Source organism: Pleurodeles waltl, chromosome 5 (genome assembly GCF_031143425.1).
Source record: "Pleurodeles waltl isolate 20211129_DDA chromosome 5, aPleWal1.hap1.20221129, whole genome shotgun sequence".
Taxonomy (NCBI): Eukaryota; Metazoa; Chordata; class Amphibia; order Caudata; family Salamandridae; genus Pleurodeles; species Pleurodeles waltl.
Genome location: NC_090444.1, coordinates 21,245,879 through 21,266,014, shown reverse-complemented (window position 1 = coordinate 21,266,014; position 20,136 = coordinate 21,245,879). Strand labels below are relative to the sequence as shown.

The window sequence follows — 20,136 nt, the reverse complement described above, 5'->3', positions numbered from 1 at the left end:
TTAACTTCTGTCTTAAATTAATTTACACTTTCCTTCTTGCTTTCATAATTTCTTTCTTTCCCTTTTTCCTTCTTTCTTATTTTCTTTTGTTCGTTCTTTTTTGTTTTTTGTTCTTTTTCTTTTTTTGTTCTTTCATTTTTTTTCTTTCGTTCTTTCTTTCCCGATTTCATTCCTTCTTTCGTGATTTCATTCCTTCATCTCTTGACTTTTCTTTCTTTCCTTTTTGCTTTTTTACTTCTTTATTGTGGTGTCAGGGTCCTGTGATATGCCTTCCAGGGGGCACATGATGGCCCTTCCCTGGGGTTTTGGTGCCAGTGAATGCGTTATGCCAAGTTAAGCGGAGACCTCAGGCAACAGGACAGGGACGACTGCGGCGCTCACGACGCCCCCCTGTGGCAGGGGTGCATTTTCTGCCTGTCCTCAGCAGTTCAGTGCAGGGAGTGAAGCTCCTTATGAGAGAGCTCCGAGGCAGCCAATGCTGCTCAGAGCAGAGTGCATCTCCATAGAAGACAGCTCCTACAGCTGCAGACCAATGCTGCTCAGAGCAGAGAGGGGAGCTCCTTACGAGACAGCTCCTACAGCTGCAGACCAATGCTCCATACGAGACAGCTCCTACAGCTGCAGACCAATGCTGCTCAGAGCAGAGTGCATCTCCATAGAAGACAGCTCCTACGGCTGCAGACCAGTGCTGCTCAGAGCAGAGAGTGAAGCCCCTTTAGGAGACAGCTTGTAGGCAGCCAATGAGGCTCAGTTCAGAGAGTGAAGCTCCATATGAGACAGCTCCTAGGCCACCAGTGCTACTCAGTGCAGAGAGTAAAGCTCCTTTAGGAGACAGCTCCTACAGCTGCAGACCATTGCTCCATACGAGACAGCTCCTACAGCTGCAGACCAATGCTGCTCAGAGCAGAGAGTGAAGCTCCTTACGAGACAGCTCCTACAGCTGCAGACCAAAGCTGCTCAGAGCAGAGAGGGAAGCTCCATATGAGACACCTCCTACAGCTGCAGACCAATGCTGCTCAGAGCATAGAGTGAAGCTCCTTACGAGACAGCCCCTACAGCTGCAGACCAATGCTCCATACGAGACAGCTCCTACAGCTGCAGACCAAAGCTGCTCAGAGCAGAGAGGGAAGCTCCATATGAGACACCTCCTACAGCTGCAGATCAAAGCTGCTCAGAGCAGAGAGGGAAGCTCCATATGAGACACCTCCTACAGCTGCAGACCAATGCTGCTCAGAGCAGAGAGTGAAGCTCCTTACGAGACAGCCCCTACAGCTGCAGACCAATGCTCCATACGAGACAGCTCCTACAGCTGCAGACCAAAGCTGCTCAGAGCAGAGAGGGAAGCTCCATATGAGACACCTCCTACAGCTGCAGATCAAAGCTGCTCAGAGCAGAAAGGGAAGCTCCATACGAGACAGCTGCAGACCAATGCTGCTCAGAGCAGAGAGTGAAGCTCCTTACGAGACAGCTCCTACAGCTGCAGACCAAAGCTGCTCAGAGCAGAGAGGGAAGCTCCTTACGAGACAGCTCCTACAGCTGCAGACCAGTGCTGCTTAGAGCAGAGAGTGAAGCTTCTTACGAGACAGCTCCTACAGCTGCAGACCAATGCTGCTCAGAGCAGAGAGTGAAGCCCCTTTAGGAGACAGCTTGTAGGCAGCCAATGAGGCTCAGTTCAGAGAGTGAAGCTCCATATGAGACAGCTCCTAGGCTACAAATGCTACTCGTGCAGAGTGAAGCTTCTTTAGGAGACAGCTCGTAGGCAGCCAGTGCTGCTCATGCTGAGAGTGAAGCTCCATATGAGACAGCTCCTAGGCCACCAGTGCTACTCAGAGCAGAGAGTAAAGCTCCTTATGAGAGAGCTCCGAGGCAGCCAGTGCTGCTCAGAGCAGAGAGTGAAGCTCCTTTAGGAGACAGCTCGTAGGCGGACTCTTAGACCTGGCATCCTTGGTGTGGATTCCCTGACTTTTTTCCTTCTAACCTTCTGTTTTGCTGACATCCTCTTTGCTGGCTTTAGGACTCTGAGCACTTTACCACTGCTAACCAGTACTAAAGTGCATATGCGCTCTCCCTGAAACATGGCAAGAGTGGTTCATCTACAATTGGCATATTTAATTTACCTACAAGTCCCTGGTAAAGTGCACTACATGTGCCCAGGACCTCTAAATTGAATGCTACGAGTGGCCCTGCAGCACTGATTGTGCCACCCCATGAAGTAGCCCTTCAAACATGTCTCAGGCCTGCCATGATGGGGTCTGTGTGTGCAGTTGTATATTGCCATGCCGACCTGGCAAGTTAACTCTCTTGCCAGGCCCAAACCTTCCTTTATAATACATATAACACACTCATAAGGTAGGCCCTAGGCAGCCCAAGGGCACAGTGCAGTGTATTTAAAAAGTAGGAAATGTACATTTAAGTTTTACGTGTCTTGATAGTGAAAAAGTACCAAATTCGTTTTTCACTCCTGCAAGGCATATCTCTATCAAAGATTAACATTGGGATTATTTTATTGCATTTTATAAGTGTCATTTCCAATTGGGAAAAGATAAATATTTTGAGTTTGATGTCTCTGAACTCTCAATTTAAAATCAGAATTTATGGTAAAGTTGGATTTTTAAGTTGAACGTCTGAAAATGCCACTTTTAAAAAGTTGGCATTTTTTTTACTTTAACCATTCTGTGCCTCTGCCTGTCACTGAATATACATCTGGGGTGAGTGACAGCTGGGCTTTGTGCATTCCCTCCAGACAGCCACGTACAAAGGGAGCTTAGATGTTACTGATGGGTAATCAAAATCCTGATGGATCATCCTGGGCAGGATGGGAGTTAACATGACACACCTGAATGGGCTGTGCCAGTCCACAAAGAACTACATACCCCCTGTATTGAGTCTGGAGCCAGGGCAGGAAGGGAAGACACTTTGTGCACTTCAAAGGCCTCTCTTTGCAGTCTCCCACAATTTAAAGGTACAACCTGGTATAAGTACTGGACCCCTGACATCACCAACACACAACACTTCTGGACCTAAGGACGTTCTGCTAGGAAGGAGGACTGCTGTGCGCTGAAATGACTGTCACTCTGCTGGACTCTGCTGGAGTTTGCCGGACTCCTGCTTTGCTGTGCCTGTTCTGCTGCCTGCAGCCTTCCTTGCCTAGGAGTGAGAAGAACTGGACCTGCATCTCTACATCCCCAGAACCAAAGTGACTTCAAGGGATTGCTGGCCTTTCTTCTGTTCTGAAGTCTCAGGAACATCAAAGACTTCCAACAACTCTGCTACAGCCTCTGGACTGTGTTAACTATGAGTCCTGATTTGGCAAGTGGTGCAAATCCACTCTTGAGACCCTGGAAGTGTGTTTTCTAGCTGTTTATGCAAAATCCATGCATCACAGTTGTTGCAAAGGTAAGAACCGTCGCATCTCCCCTCAACGCCAGCACATCGCTGCTGAGGAAAAAGATATTGCATCGCCTGCTGCAGGGCTCAACGAGGATGCTTTACCTATATCACTAAAACACCACCGACACATCTCAGATTGTGCAGATCGGGCCAACACATCGCCGACACCCAGCTGGTTCAACAACTGGGCTTCACCTCCTCTGCTCCACACATCGGGCCCATCGACGGCACAACAAGGTACTTTCTCAGCAGGACCAAGTTAGTCCCTGTATCTGACTCATGCTCCATCACGGTCGGCCTGAACTTTTAGATCTATCTCGGTCAAGCATGATCAGATGTCCCTCGTTGGCGCTTTATGCTTTTAAGCACTACAATTTAATTTAATCTTTAAACATTCAGAACTCTGGTTCTATTTATTGGTATATTGTTGTTTTGGACTTGTTTTGGTCTTTAAATGAAGCTCTATTTCTATAACCTGGTGTGGATTATTTTTGTGCGGTGTTTGCACTGTCTTACTGTTTTAAGTGTTGCACAAATACTTTACACATTGCCTTTTAAGTTAAGCCTGCCTGCTCTGCGTAGGAGGCTGGCCTGGTGTGTGGTGGGTACCTATGGTACTTACACCTTATACCAGGTCCAGGCATCCCTTATTAGTGTACTGTAGTCCGTATCTAGAAACCAGGCTCTCTAGGGGTAGCTGTGGATGAGCATCCAGGGCTTATCTAGGAGACATGCAAAGCTCATGCAATACCACTGTAGTCACAGTTAGTACTAACACACATGAAAGAAAACACTGAGGGGGTTATTCTAACTTTGGAGGAGTGTTAATCCGTCCCAAAAGTGACGGTAAAGTGACGGATATACCACCAGCCGTATTACGAGTTCCATAGGATATAATGGACTCGTAATACGGCTGGTGGTAAATCCGTCACTTTTCCGTCACTTTTGGGACGGATTAACACCTCCTCCAAAGTTAGAATAACCCCCTGAGTGTTCTAAAAATAAAGGTTCTTTATTTTAGTGACACAAATACCAAATTTACCATAGAGACTGAACTCCCTCAGGTGGTAAGTAATACACAAATTATATACACTAGGATGCAGAAATAGCCATACAAACAGAAAACATTGTAATTAGCAAAAATCACAATAGATAGAAATGGACCTAGGGGAATCACAAACCATATACTAAGAAATGAATGTGAAAGTCGGTCCCGCACCTAGGTCAGTGTAGTGTCTAGAGGGGAGCTGGGACTACTAGGAAAGCCCAAAGGTAAGTACCCCAACCCACCCCAGCGACCAGGAAAGCAGGAGTATATCACTGTAAATTCCCCAGATCACAAACAGAGAGGAGAAGAAGAACTATGCAAAGACCAGAAGAGACTGCAAGATACCAACGTTGGTTTCCTGGACAAGAGGACCTGTGGAAGAAGGGGACCAAGTCCAAGAAGCACAGCAGAGTCCAGGAAGGGCAGGAGACCCTACCCACCACAAAGGAGGTTCAAAAGGTGAACCACCAGTGAAGAAGAAGAGTCAGCACTGCACCCAAGAAGATCAAGTCGGGTGCCTGAAGGATGCAGGTGATGTCCCATGCAGGAAGGAGGATTGCAGTCGGGTTTGCATCTTCGGGTTCTGCCAGCAAGCCATGACACACGCAAAACTTGCAGTTAGCGGAAAGTGGAGCTGCCGGGGACAAGGATGGACGTACCAGGTGGACTCTACCCAGGAGGGGGAGCCAGCGGGGGCCCTCAGCAATACAGAGAGCCCACAGAAGCCCTGGCAGCACCCACATGAGTACCACAGTATGCGGACAGGAAAATCGCAGAAGAGGCTCACTCAAAAAAGGCTCCCACGCCACCAGAGAACCACCCAGAGAGCTGTGCATCGCAGGAAGGAGTGCTGGAGCTTAAATATACCTAAAGCTCTTGTGGAAAGGATGGCAACAAGCCTTGACAGCTGCAAAGGATGCAGTGCACGTCGTACTGTCCTGCATGGGCAGGCAAGGGCTTACCTCCACCCAAGTTTGACATCTGGAAGGGAGGACCGTCAGGACCACTTCAGTCGACCACCTGTGATGCAGGATCCACGCAGCTCAGCAGGAGAGGGGGTCCACGCAGCCAGTCGTTGCAATTGGTGCCTGCAGAAGCAGGGGGGTGACTCCTTCATCCTAGGGGAGATTCCTTCTTCCTTCTGATGCCGGATGAAGATGAGCTGTCCACAAAGGATGCAGGACCGGGGAAATGTTGCAGTTTCTGGAAGGAGCCGGAGATACAATGTTGCAGGAGGCATCTTGCTTCTTTGTTGCAGTTTGTAGGGTCCTGAAGAGTCCAGGTGTAGTTTCTTCGGTCAGAAGTCGAAGTGGAGACTGCAGAGGATTCCTGGAGTTCATAGGGGCACCTCTGCTAGTGCAGGGGTGCCCTCACACACATGGACTTTGCACCCTGGTCTCTGGGCTAGAAGGCCTGCCATAGGGGTGACTTATAGGAGACCTGGTGCAGTAAAGAATGACAGTTTAAGGGTGATTGCAGGTTAATTTATGGTGTGTATCTGACTTACCCTGACTAGGATTTTGGGTCTTGCTTGAACAGGGCAGGGGCGACTCCATTAGGGCGGAGGAGCTTCACCCCCCCCCCACACACAAGCAGCAGAAGCTGCAAACCTTTCACCAGGAAGGGATAATAAACTGTTTATTATCCCTTCATGATGAAAGGAGAGGGCCATGAGGGATGACGAATTGAGGAGAGTGCACTGTGCACCCCCCCCTCAGTGCACATGTATGTTTGGCTGGCTGTCTCGGGCTGGCCAAACACACATGTGCTGTAGGCTCTCTCCAGCCTGGTAACTGTGTTGCCGGGCTGGAGGGAGCCTTCACAGGCTCCCAGTTTGCCTGGGAGCGTCCTAGCTGGGCGCTCCCACTCAATGCTGATGCTACCATGAGCAGCATCAGGATTGGCCGCAGGGCAGGCTGGGAGACTGTGCCTGTCTGCAGTGACGACGAGGGAGCGGAGCGGCAACCGAGGATGTACGTTTTTATTTTTTTACTTTTTTTAAATTAAATTTTAATCCCCATGCGTGCTGCACCCACCCAACCCCTTCACAGTGAAGCGAGCCGCGAATGGGACAGGGGTATATCTCTGCCAACCAGAAACCCAGTTTCTAACACAGACCAATGGTGTTCAGTGCATAGAGTGAAACTCCCGTACGAGACCGCGCCTAGGCAAACCAATGATGCACAGTGCAGGGTAAAGCTCCTTATGAGACCACACCTAGGCAGATAGATGCTGCTCATGTTCACCTCAGCAGTCCTGCATGACAATAGAATCTATTACTACTGTGAGGTGCTCACAAGCTCACCCATGGATCTTTCTTTCCAGGATGTTCCCTAAGAATTCCTGCAAGTGTGAGGACCAGCAGGGGCTGCATGTCGACCGGTTCCAGAATGCTGTTCAGCCGGATCAACTCGAGTCTGTAAAGCAGAGACGGAAAAAGGAGTTTGAACACTTCAAAAAAAGGTACACCACAGATCGCATGTGTGGCATTTGCACTTCTTCCAGATCTATGGAGTCCTACGTAAGCTCTAATGTGAGCTCCCCTTCCCTCCTACCTCTCACTCCTCTGAGCTCCAATTGTCGTCTCACTCCTCTGAGCTCCCCTTCTACCTCTCACTCGTCTGAGCTCCCCTTCTACCTCTCACTCCTCTGAGCTCCCTTCTCCTCTCACTCCTTTGAGCTTCCCTTCTGTCTCTCACTCTTCTGAGCTCCCTTTCTGCCTTTCACTCCTTTGAGCTCCACTTTATCACCCTCTCCTCTGAGCTCCCCTTCTCCTCACACTTCTGAGCTCCCCTTCTTCTTCCACTCCTCTGAGCTCCAATTCTCATCTCACTCCTCTGAGCTCCTCTTCTGCCTCTCACTCCTCTGAGCTCCCTTTTCCTCTCACTTCTCTGAGCCCCCTTTCTGCTTCTCATGCCCCTGAGCTCCCCTTTTGTCTCTCACTCCTCTTAGCTCCCATTCTCCCCTTAGTCCTCCGAGCTCCCTCTCTCCTCTCACTCCTCTAAGCTCCCCTTCTCACTCCTCTGAGCTCCCCTTCTGTCTCTCACTCCTCTGGGCTCCCTGCCTCCTCTCAGTCCCCCGAGCACCCCTTCTACTCTCACTCCTCCAGGCCCCCTTTTTGCCTCTCACTCCTCAGAGCTCCTCTTCTCCTCTCACTCCTACGAGCTCTCCCCCTCTCACTCCTCTGAGCTCCCTTCTGCCTCTCACTCCTCCGAGCTCTCCCCCTCTCGCTCCCCTGAGCCTCCTTTCTGCCTCTCATCCCTCTGAGCTCCCCTTCTGTTTCTCACTCCTTTGGGCTCCCTGTCTCCTCTCAGTCCTCCGGGCTCCCCTTCTGCCTCTCACTCTTCTGATCTCCCCTTCTCCTATCAATCCTGTCAGCTCTCCTTCTGCCTCACTCCTCTGAGCTCCTCTTCTCATCTCACTCCTCTGAGCTCCCCTTCTGTCTCTCACTCATCCGAGCTCCCCTTCTGCCTCACTCCTCCGAGCTCCTCTTCTCATCTCACTCCTCTGAGCTCCCCTTCTGTCTCTCACTCATCTGAGCTCCCCTTCTGCCTCACTCCTCTGAGCTCCCCTTCTGCCTCACTCCTCTGAGCTCTTCTTCTCATCTCTCTCCTCTGAGCTCCCCTTCTGTCTCCCACTCATCTGAGCTCCCCTTCTTCCTCACTCCTCTGAGCTCCCCTTCTTCCTCACTCCTCTGAGCTCCCCTTCTTCCTCACTCATCTGAGCTCCCCTCCTGCCTCTTACTCATCTTAGCTCCCCTTCTCCTCTCACACCTGAGCGCCCCTTCTGCCTCACTCCTCTGAGCTCCCCTTCCACTCTCACTCCTCTGAGCTCCCTTTCTGTCTCTCACTCCTGTGATCTACTCTTCTCCTCTCACTCCCCTTCTAATCTCACTCCTCTCTGATCTCCCCTTCTGATTCTCTCTCCTCTGAGCTCCCAGTCTGCCTCTTACCCCTCTGTAATCCACTTCTGTCTCTCACTCCTCCGAGCATCCTTCTCCTCTCACCCCTCTGAGCTCCCTTCTCCTCTCAGTCCTCTGACCTCCCCTTCTGTCCCTCACTCCTCTGAGCTTCCTTTCTGCCTATCAATCCACTGTGAGCTCCCCTTCTCTCTCTCACTCATCTGAGCTCCCCTTCTTCCTCACTCCTCTGAGCTCCCCTCCTGCCCCTCACTCATCTGAGCTCCCCTTCTCCTCTCACACCTGAGCGCCCCTTCTGCCTCTCACTCCTCTGAGCTCCCCTTCCATTCTCACTCCTCTGAGCTCCCTTTCTGTCTCTTACTCCTGTGATCTACTCTTTTAAACTCACTCCCCTTCTAATCTCACTCCTCTCTGATCTCCCCTTCTGATTCTCTCTCCTCTGAGCTCCCAATCTGCCTCTTACCCCTCTGTACTCCACTTCTGTCTCTCACTCCTCTGAGCATCCTTCTCCTCTCACTCCTCTGAGCTCCCTTCTCCTCTCAGTCCTCTGACCTCCCTTTCTGCCTCGCACTCCTCTTAGCTCCCCATCTGCTCTTACTCCTCTGAGCTCCCCTTCTGCCTCTCAATCCTGAGCTCCCCTTCTGCCTCTCACTCCTGAGCTCCCCTTCTCCTCTCACTCCTCTGAGCTCCCCTCCTGCCTCTCACTCATCTGAGCTCCCCTTCTCCTCTCACACCTGAGCACCCCTTCTGCCTCTCACTCCTGAGCTCCCCTTCTTCTCTCATTCCTCTGAGCTCCCCTTCTCCTCTCATTCCTCTGAGCTCCCCTTCTCCTCTCACTCCTCTGAGCTCCACATCTGCCTGTCATTGAGCTGGATATGTGGGGTCTGCCTGGGGGCCAGCCAGCGTCATCCTGTGGACCGCCGGTCACTTGTGGTAGTATTAGGTTTTCAGTGCTGCCACTGGGCCATATATGCTTGTGCGTATATGCCCACACTCATAACACAGTGCACCCTGCCTCCTGGGCTATAAGAGACCTGCCTTCGGGGTGACTGACCTGTGCTATGGGCAGAGAAGGGGCTCCGCCTGCACTTGGTGTGGGCAGAGTAGATCTTGAGCAGACAAGCTACTCGTGCAGGCTGACGTGGCACCTCTGCAGGCTTTGCTTTCACTCGGGTCACACAGGGTGGCACAATCAGTGCTGCAGCCCTGGTGACCCCTTTACCATCCTTGCCTTGGGCACCACTGGTACTATTTACTAGTGCCTGACCAATTTGGTTTACCGAATCACAGTACAATTTAAGGGAAAGAGCAGTGGCACTGAGGTCCGACAAGCAGGACTCAGTGCACTCTCAGATCAAAAACAACAGCATCAGGAGTTTAAATGGGGCAAAAAGTGTGGGGGGTGTAGGAGGCTGGACTGGCTTGTAGTGAGTACCAAGGGTTACTTACACCTTGCACCAGGCCCAGGTATCCCTTATTAGTGTATAGGGTGTCTAGCAGCTTAGGCTGATAGAAAAGGTAGCTTAGCTGAGCAGCTTAGGCTGAACTAGGAGATGAGTGAAGCTCCTACAGTACCACTAGTGTCATATGCACAATATCATAAGAAAACACAATACACAGATATACTAAAAATAAAGATACTTTATTTTTATGACAATATGCCAAAAGTATCTCAGTGAGTACCCTCAGTATGAGGATAGCAAATATACACAAGATATATGTACACAATACCAAAATATGCAGTAATAGTATTAGAAAACAGTGCAAACAATGTATAGTTACAATAGGATGTGATGGGGACACATGGGGATAGGGGCAACACAAACCATATACTCCATAAGTGGAATGCGAACCACAAATGGACCCCAAACCTATGTGACCTTGTAGAGGGTCGCTGGGACTGTAAGAAAACAGATAGGGTTAGAAAAATAGCCCACCCCAAGACCCTGAAAAGTGAGTGCAAAGTGCACTAAAGTTCCCCAAAGGACATAGAAGTCGTGATAGGGGAATTCTGCAGGAAAGACACAAACCAGCAATGCAACAACGATGGATTTCCAGTCGAGGGTACCTGTGGAACAAGGGGACCAAGTCCAAAAGTCACAAGCAAGTCGGAGATGGGCAGATGCCCAGGAAATGCCAGCTGTGGGTGCAAAGAAGCTGCTACTGGACAGTAGAAGCTGAGAATTCTGCAGGAACGACAAGCGCTAGAGACTTCTCCTTTGGAGGATGGATCCCCCATGCCGTGGAGAGTCGTGCAGAAGTGTTTTCCTGAAGAAAGACTGCCAACAAGCCTTGCTAGCTGCAAATCGTGCGGTTAGCGTTTTTGGATGCTGCTGTGGCCCAGGAGGGACCAGGATGTCGCCATTTGTGTCAGGGGACAGAGGGGGCGCCCACCAAGACAAAGAGCCCTCTCAGAAACAGGCGGCACCTGCAGAAGTGCCGAAACAGGCACTACAAAGAGGAGTGAAACAGTGCTCACCCGAAGTTGCACAAAGGAGTCCCACGTCGCCGGAGGACAACTTAGGAAGTCGTGCAATGCAGGTTACAGTTCCGTGGACCCAGGCTTGGCTGTGCACAAAGGATTTCTGCCGGAAGTGCACAGAGGCCAGAGTAGCTGCAAAAGTCGCAGTTCCCAGCAATGCAGTCTGGCGTGGGGAGGCAAGGACTTACCTCCACCAAACTTGGACTGAAGAGTCACTGGACTGTGGCAGACACTTGGACAGAGTTGATGGATTCAAGGGACCTCGCTCGTCGTGCTGAGAGGAGACCTAGGGTACCAGTGATGCAGTTCTTTGGTGCTTGCGGTAGCAGGGGGAAGATTCCGTCGACCCACGGTAGATTTCTTCGGAGCTTCTAGTGCAGAGAGGAGGCAGACTACCCCCACAGCATGCACCACCAGGAAAACAGTTTAGAAGGCGGCAGGATCAGCGTTACAGAGTTGCAGTAGTCGTCTTCGCTACTTTGTTGCAGTTTTGAGGCTTCCAGCGCGGTCAGCAGTCGATTCCTTGGCAGAAGGTGAAGAGAGAGATGCAGAGGAACTCGGATGAGCTCTTGCATTCGTTATCTAAGGAAATCCCCAAAGCAAATAGCCAGAAAAGAGGGTTTGGCTACTTAGGAGAGAAGATAGGCTAGCAACACCTGAAGGAGCCTATCAGAATGAGTCTCTGACGTCACCTGCTGGCCCTGGCCACTCAGAGCAGTCCAGTGTGCCAGCAGCACCTCTGTTTCCAAGATGGCAGAGGTCTGGAGCACACTGGAGGAGCTCTGGGCACCTCCCAGGGGAGGTGCAGGTCAGGGGAGTGGTCACTCCCCTTTCCTTTGTCCAGTTTCGCACCAGAGCAGGGCTGAGGGGTTCCTGAACCAGTGTAGACTGGCTTATGCAGAAATGGGCACCATCAGTGCCCATGAAAGCATTTCCAGAGGCTGGGGGAGGCTACTCCTCCCCAGCCCTGACACCTTTTTCCAAAGGGAGAGGGTGTAACACCCTCTCTCTGAGGAAGTCCTTTGTTCTGCCATCCTGGGCCAAGCCAGGCTGGACCCCAGGAGGGCAGAAACCTGTCTGAGGGGTTGGCTGCAGCAGCAGCTGCAGTGAAACCCCGGGAAAGGCAGTTTGGCAGTACCAGGGTCTGAGCTACAGACCCGTGGGATCATGGGATTGTGCCAACCATGCCAGGATGGCATAGAGGGGGCAATTCCATGATCTTAGACATGTTACATGGCCATATTCGGAATTACCATTGTGAAGCTACACATAGGTAGTGACCTATGTGTAGTGCACGCGTGTAATGGTGTCCCCGCACTCACAAAGTCCGGGGAATTTGCCCTGAACAATGTAGGGGCACCTTGGCTAGTGCCAGGGTGCCCACACACTAAGTAACTTTGCACCTAACCTTTACCAGGTAAAGGTTAGACATATAGGTGACTTATAAGTTACTTAAGTGCAGTGGTAAATGGCTGTGAAATAACGTGGACGTTATTTCACTCAAGTTGCAGTGGCAGGCCTGTGTAAGAATTGTCAGAGCTCCCTATGGGTGGCAAAAGAAATGCTGCAGCCCATAGGGATCTCCTGGAACCCCAATACCCTGGGTACCTCAGTACCATATACTAGGGGATTCATAAGGGTGTTCCAGTATGCCAATGTAAATTGGTGAAATTGGTCACTAGCCTGTTAGTGACAATTTGTACAGAGAGCATAACCACTGAGGTTCTGGTTAGCAGAGCCTCAGTGAGACAGTTAGGCACCACACAGGGAACACATACCTATACGTCACAAACTTATGAGCACTGGGGTCCTGACTAGCAGGGTCCCAGTGACACATAACAAACATACTGAAAACATAGGGTTTTCACTATGAGCACTGGGCCCTGGCTAGCAGGATCCCAGTGAGACAGTGAAAACACCCTGACATACACTCACAAACAGGCCAAAAGTGGGGGTAACAAGGCTAGAAAGAGGCTACTTTCTCACAGGGGGCAGCTGCAAAGAGCCCAGTTTCTTACACCTTGTTAACTTGTGAGGGGGGGGGGCAGTGATTACTGTACCATGCCCTAAGGGGGGACTGTTGTTACTCAGAGGCACTGATTACTGGCACTGATTACTGTGCCATGCCCTCAGGGGGGACTGTTGTTAATCAGAGGCACTGATTACTGTGTTATGCCCTCAAGTGGTAATGTTGTTAATCGTGGGACACTGATTACTGTGCCATGCCCTCAGAGGGTACTGTTGTTAATTGGGGGACAGTGATTACTGTGCCTTGCCCTCAAGGGTACTGTGGCTAACCATGGTACAAGGTATAGTGACTTCTGTGCCATACCCCCAGGTGCAGTAATGATTCCAGAAGATACCCCATAAAAATACCAAAGTTAAAAGTGTGAGCAGGGATGGACTTGGACATGCCTCCCAGTGCCACAGTTCATCCAAGTTCCTGTTTCCGGTGAGAGATCCCCTAGCAAAATGGACTGAAATGTGGTACCTTGGACCAGTTTGGTGTCAAACTGGTTGGGGTCCATACAGAACGTTGAGTTGTGTGTGGACAGAATTGGCCATTGGGTGCCCTCATGAGAGCTCCAAGTGATATTGTCCAGGCCTGGTGCCAAGGTGGCCCTCCGTACCAAGGGCACTCACCGGTAGCAACAGTGCTAGATAAGTGCATGGTGGCACCAAAACCTTTAAGCAAAGCTGTGTGTGGAACAGTAGGTCATGGGGATTATTCAGTCTTGAATTGAGGAGGGCATCCCCCACACCAAGTTTGATCTCGGGCTGATTGCAGTTCAATAGGTCAGCCCTGGAGGTTACAGCAGGTTCACGTTGCCAAGAGGACTGGTGGACACATGCCTATCTCTCATGCCACACCAGTGATCATTGGCCCAGAACTCGCTACAACCAGAGTGTATGGCTCTCTGGAAGGGATGATGCAATGAAAATATCTTACCTAGCCACCTGACTTTTGCTGGAGTCATCTGCACAGCTCTGGCCTAGAGTTGATGAAGACAGTCTGTTTTTTTTCATGGATGTGGCTAACAGGGCGCAAACCTAGCTACAGAGCAATAGACTACTGAACAGCAGAGGGTACTGCAGGGTACACTAGAGAAAGGGAGGTGACCCCAATAGGGGCGGGAGACATGACCTGGGGTGCATTATGGCATAGGCAGAGTTTGGAAGAGGAGGAAGGATTGACTGGGTGCGGACTTCTGGAGCTAAAGGAGGGCCTCTCTGCCAGTTCAGCTGCAAGTATGCTATCTTGTGACCAGATGTTTCTCGAGGCATTGACTGTTCAGGGTTCAGGAGGTCATTGCTTGTCTTCCTTTGAGGTAGGACCACAGTGCCCCAATGGGTTGGCACCAGCTGGCATGGTGGGACTTGACTGTGTTCTCTCTGGCCTCCACAAAGGTCACCAAGACGAACTCCTGCTTCACCAACGATGTCACATGTTCACAGTTCTGGAAAACCATGGAGGCCTGTTCCTATCCCAGGGGAGGTCGACAGTGAATCCTGAAAGACCATGGAGGCCTGGTCCTAAGCTGGGGGAGATAAACAGTGAAGTCTGGGAGTGCTGCTTGGCTACCCCTGCTGGCTTGTGGAGTCATTCGGAGTGAACACCGGGCATTGATGCAGCAGGGGTGGTGGTCATTCAAGACAGGAGGAATACAGCTAGGAACTAGGGCCCAGTCTAGAGCATAATTTTCTTCAGAATGTCACCCCCCACCCACCTACCTAGAGTAATGGTCACTTGGGAGCACCAAGGCTGGGAGGGACGGTGGTGTGGAAGGAGCTGGAGCTGCCTTACATGTAGTGGACACCATGATCTGCACATCTGAGAGGCCACCAAGGAAAGTGACCAGGAGCTGTTATTAAAGAAGTTCCCCAAGTGAGTCCCCTCTCACAGGACGTGGACTCTTGTGCACACATCAACTATGATGCACACAATCAATCAATCAGTAAATTTGTGGAGCACATTCTGTCACCCTTGATCGTATGAAGGTCCTGGATAAATACGTGCATATATTTGTCATAAACTTGAGTGTGGGGGGCACTGAAGGCCACCCCCCATCAGGGACTAAATCCACAGGGTTTTGAGATTGCCTTCATGGAGTGCTGACTATCTGCCACAGTCTAGGAGGGGCCACCCTCTGGTCGAGTGTGAATCCCGGTGACCACGCCCTCTGGTTTAGTGTGATGCCTGGTGAACACACCCTCTGGTGGAGGCGTGGGGGGCAAAAAAACAATGGATTAAACCCAGATCTTTGTGACTGGGGTGAATGTTCGCATTGTTCAGCATTCTGTCCATCATCTGTTCTTTTTGCTTTTGTCACCTAAGTGGGAATGGTAAGCCCAGATGTGGGTCCTGTGCCTACTGCACCACTGGATTCAAGCTAGCCTGGCTGATATCCCGGAACAAGGCCCAGGATGCTTGCTTCCAGACCAGGGAGGAGCTGACTTGGCAGTGCGGGCTAGACCGTTCCCATGGGGGACAGGGTCGAGACTGATCTTCATATGGCTGGGTCCAAACTGGGGTGGTCTGGTGGGCAAACAAAATGATGGGTTAAACCCAGACCTTTGTGACTGAGGGTGAATGTTTGCATTGTTCTGCATTCCGTCCATCATCTGTTGTTTTTGCTTTTATGGTTTAGTGTGGCTCCCAGTACCCATGCCCGCTGGTTTAGTGTGGCACCAGGTGCCTACACCCTCTGGTTGAATATTGCTCCAGGTGACCATGCCCTCTGGTTGAGTGTGGTGCCCAGTGACCAGGCCCTCTGATTGAATGTGGCACCTGGTGACCACATCCTCTGGTTGAGTGTTGCTCCTGGTGACCATACCCTCTGGTGGAGTGTGGCGCCCAGTGGCCATGCCCTCTGGTTGAATGTGGCACCCAGTGACCACACCCTCTGGTTGATGGTTGCTCCCGGTGACTATGCCCTCTGGTGGAGTGTGGTGCCCACTGATCATGTCTCTGGTTGTGTGGTGCCCGGTGACCACACCCTCTGGTTGTGGGTGGCACCCCGTGACTACACCGTCTGGTTGAGTGTGGCACCCAGTGAATTTGCCCTCTGGTTGAGCATGGTGCCTGGTGACCATGCCCTCTGGTTGAGAGTTGCTCTCAGTGACATGCCCTCTGGTTGAGTGTTGCTGCCTGTGACACCAAGTGGCCTTGAAGATGTGAGTCGGTTCAATCGAAAAAGAGAGGTACAGCATCTCCTGGCAGGCCAGGTTGTTATGGGGGTACCACCAAGACTTTCACCCTTACACCACTATTAGAACTTTCACCATGATTAGTAAAAAGTACTAGGAGTCTGTGGTAAAAGCAAGATGCCACCAACATGTGTGTGCATCTATGATGCCTCCCCCACCTGAACCGTCACCAGCTTTGACGAGCTCAGCACCCCTCAGTCCCTGGGCCACTGCCCACCCCCCACCCCACATCACCAGAAGAAGAGTCCTTTGAGTGATCTGTAGCCACCACAGCACCTGCCCACAAGAGCCCCTTTACTCCTTTAAGTCTGAGCATCTTTTGAAGTGAGAGCTGAAACTGGCTCTAAACCCACTGTGCTAGCTTGGAAGCTTCCGGGTATGCTCTGAAGGAAGGCACAGGGGCCTGGAAACTTTTGGCAGAGGCCCCTGTCCTAACTTGAGGGGGTCACAACACTTTTGTAGAGGCACTGAAAGCTCTGAGGCCTGAGCCAGCCCAGAGAATGCTGACTGCTTGTGATCACCAGCCAGATACTTTTGCCTTTTAAATGAATGTTAGTTCCTTGCCTCTATGCGCTAGACACTTGTGGACACTTATTCATTTTCACAGATGCAGGTGCCTTTAGGACTTCTGGGTTCATCTTTTTTAAGTTTTAAAGAATAAGTTTGTGTGAATATTGTAAAAGAAATTAAAAATACATAGGAAGTAGTACATTTGATTGATAAGAAGCAACCAAGTAATGGGAAGGAGGGGAAAGGGAGGTGGGTAAGTCCATGAGAAATATGCACAGATGTCTTATTATAGCAAATGATAAATAATGAACTGTATAACAAAGGCTATAGGAAAGAGAGAAATGTAATCTGAAATGGGAAGTCAGGGAGGCTGAAGAACTTCTTGAGTGCAGGGTGACAGGGCGAACAACATTTCTGTCGAGTTATCAAGGACTGTGTATCGGGCGTCCAGAGGACTTTGTGCTTTGAAACAAGTGATTTTGGGGGCATATAACCAGCGTCCTATTGATGATTATGGCAAACTCCATACCAACATGCTGTAATTGACAATTACGTACAGTCCTTCTAATGTTATTTGCTGAATGGCAATTACTAATAACAAATCCAGTACTTTCAAATGTAATGAGGTAGATGTCCATACATCAGATATGCTACCTAAAACACATTAGTGATAGAATAAGGTGTGTGAAATATAGAATTGATTTGAGCCCAAACTTGTGTTTAAAAAAGTATAAACGGAAGGACATGTGAATAGCAAGTATTTTAAATCAGCTTGTTGAGAAGAGCAAGTTGAGCATTTATCTGGATTAATCCTATGTAGGAAATCAAGTGTGAAAAAAAGCCTATTGTATACAAAAAAAGAGTTTACAATGTGTTTGCTGTTCTGAAAGATTTCCTGATTTTGACCCACATATGTTTCCAGGTTGATGTGGGAAAAGTGGAAAGGGCTGTTTCCCATGTTAACTCAATGTTAGATTTAGGTCCATGACTAGAGATGCATTGTAAGTATGAGTAAATAATAGAAACTTTTAAATTTCGGTGTAAGATTTTAGCAAGCTTACCAGAGGGTGATGGATTAGGTGGAGAAATAGAGTTAAAGTGAATGTATGCTTGAGAAATGACTCTGTAGAGATGTAAATCTGGTGCAAAGAGTAGTTGAAAGGCTAACCAGTGTTTGAGCTTGTGAGAAAGATAAGTGGGTTTTGGTTGAACAACTGATTGACCCAAAGTAGCCCTTTAGGTCTCCAAGTTTGCCAATGAACAGGTCTATTCTTCACTTGTAGATGTTTATTTAGGCTAAATGGTAGAGTACATAAAAGAGCACAAGTCTGTGGGATAGTAAGACATGATTGAAGCTCACAATTTACTGGTATTCCTAAAAATTGGATTAGAACATTTTTGGGGCTTACGCATGAAGGTTAAATATTCAAGAAATGAAAAAGGTGATTTAAAAACTTCTGTTCCAAATCTACCCGTAATAGAGTACACAGTAATGAAGTACTTGGCAAAATTCAATCCACCCTTGCACTTTGGGTGTTGTAGTTTCACCAGAAACACATAAGACTTTTTGTTATTCCAAAGAAAGGAGAATAAGATTGAATACAATTTGGTGTATGATTTACGAGGAATATTCAAAGAAATGTTGATATGGCAAAGAGAACAATAGGGACCAACATCATCTTAATGGTATCAAGTCAACCCCACCATAAGTGGAAAGGATGGCATCTGCTAGATAGTGAAGTCAGTTTATGGCACCACTATCAATGTTAGTAGAAACAGTAGTAGTAAGGGATTCTGTAAATCGAAGACTTAGATATTTAAGGTGTTTATGTTGCCATTTAAAATTAGAAGAGGAAAAGTTGTGTTTAAAAGTGAATTTGTTCAAGGGTAAAATTTCACATTTGTCATTATTTAATTAGAGCCAGATATCAAAGCATAAGAAGTAACTTCAGACAAAAAAGTAGGGAGTGAAAATTAGGTTTTGAAATAAATAACAAAATATCATCAGCGTATGTGGCTAAATTTAAGGTTCTGCGTTCTGTATGTGTATCCATGTATGTTTGCGTTTTGCCCAAACTGAGAGAAGAACGGTTCAAGAGCCAGGTGAAAAGAAACAGAAAAAGGGAACATCCTTGGCAAACTCCTCTACCAAGAGAGAAATACGTCAACCCATTGGCGCAAATGGCAGCTTGAACAGAGGCATATAAGATAGAAATTAAAGTAATGATTTTAGGGCCAAAGGCAAACCAAGTGAGAATGTGAAAGAAGAATTTCCAATGTACACGGTCAAATGCCTTCTCAGCGTCTAAGGCAATAGCATCCCCAGATTTAGACATACCTGAAGATTTGGAGATACCATCAAAGAACAAGCGAGTGTTATCTGATAAGTATCTGCTCTTAACAAAGCCCGATTGCTCCTTTCCCAAAAGTGGGGTGAGAAAATGTTCCAATCTAGAGGTTAATGCTTTTGCAAAGCTCCTATAGACTAAATTAACAAGTGAAATGGGTCTATAGTTCTTGCAGTAACGTGGGTCTTTCTCCTTCTGCGGAGAGAGGCATATGAGTGCATCTAAAAAGAGCCAGAAGAGTTGAGAGACTTAGTAAAGGAGGGAATAAAGGTACATCACCTTCTGAACAAGTAGTTCAGAATAGAATATGTAACTTTCACCTGTAAAACCATCTGGTCCAGGAGCCTAATCCTTTTTGAGGGAAAGAAGCGCAAATTGAAGATATGAATATGTGATGTCTGTTTCTCGGTATGAAAAATCTATGTAGGAAACTGGCACCTGTTGCAGTTAAACCCCCCCCCACACACACACTTTTTGCCTGATATTGATGCTGACTTGACTGAGAGTGTGCTGGGACCCTGCTAACCAGGCCCCAGCACCAGTGTTCTTTCACCTAAAATGTACCATTGTTTCCACAATTGGCACACGTTTGGCATACAGATAAGTCCCTTCTAAAAGGTACCAGTGGTACCAAGGGCCCTGTGACCAGGGAAGGTCTCTAAGGGCTGCAGTATGTGTTGCCACCCTAAGGGACCCCTCACCTGGGGCGTGGCTTGGCCACCGGGCAAGATGGCCGTCACTCTGTGAGGCTCTGCCGGGGCCGGGCAATTTATCCGACATAATCTATCCTACGGGCGGTAGTGAAGGAGCGGGCCCCTGGGGCTTCCCCCCGGGGACTCCGACGACGCTGTTCGAGCCGGGTCTGGCAGCTGCTGGTACCCGGGGGACGGAGGAGTGCCGAGACGCCTGGCGCCGGCGGTCTACCGCGCGCGCCGGCTCCCGCGGTGTGCGCGGAGAGAGGGGAGGCTGCGGCCGCCCCCCCCGGTCGAGGGGAGAGAGGACGGGAGTGAGAGGGACTTTGGGGGAGCCTGATCGCGGTCGTGTCGGACCGCGGCTCCCCCCCGTCCCCCCTTTTTTTTTTTTTTGCTGAATTGGCTCCTGGTGCGCGCGGCGGCTGGGGGCCCCGACATCGTGGGCCGCTCCCGACCCCCGGCTGGAGTTTCCCTCCGAGCTTTCAGATCCCCGGGCCCCCGGCAGGAGAGAGCGGGGCCCGGTTGATAATAAGCGCTTA

The 20,136-nt window shown here is 49.6% G+C and overlaps 1 protein-coding gene across 1 annotated transcript in view; it reads left to right on the top strand.

The window, feature by feature from the left end:
- LOC138296941 (beta-1,4 N-acetylgalactosaminyltransferase 2-like) overlaps positions 1 to 20,136 on the top strand; it is a 195,284-nt gene that overhangs the window by 29,132 nt on the left and 146,016 nt on the right. The window contains exon 2 of the mRNA XM_069236461.1: positions 6,764 to 6,901. Within this exon, the coding sequence (XP_069092562.1) occupies positions 6,764 to 6,901 (138 nt within the window). The remainder of the gene's footprint in view (positions 1 to 6,763; positions 6,902 to 20,136) is intronic.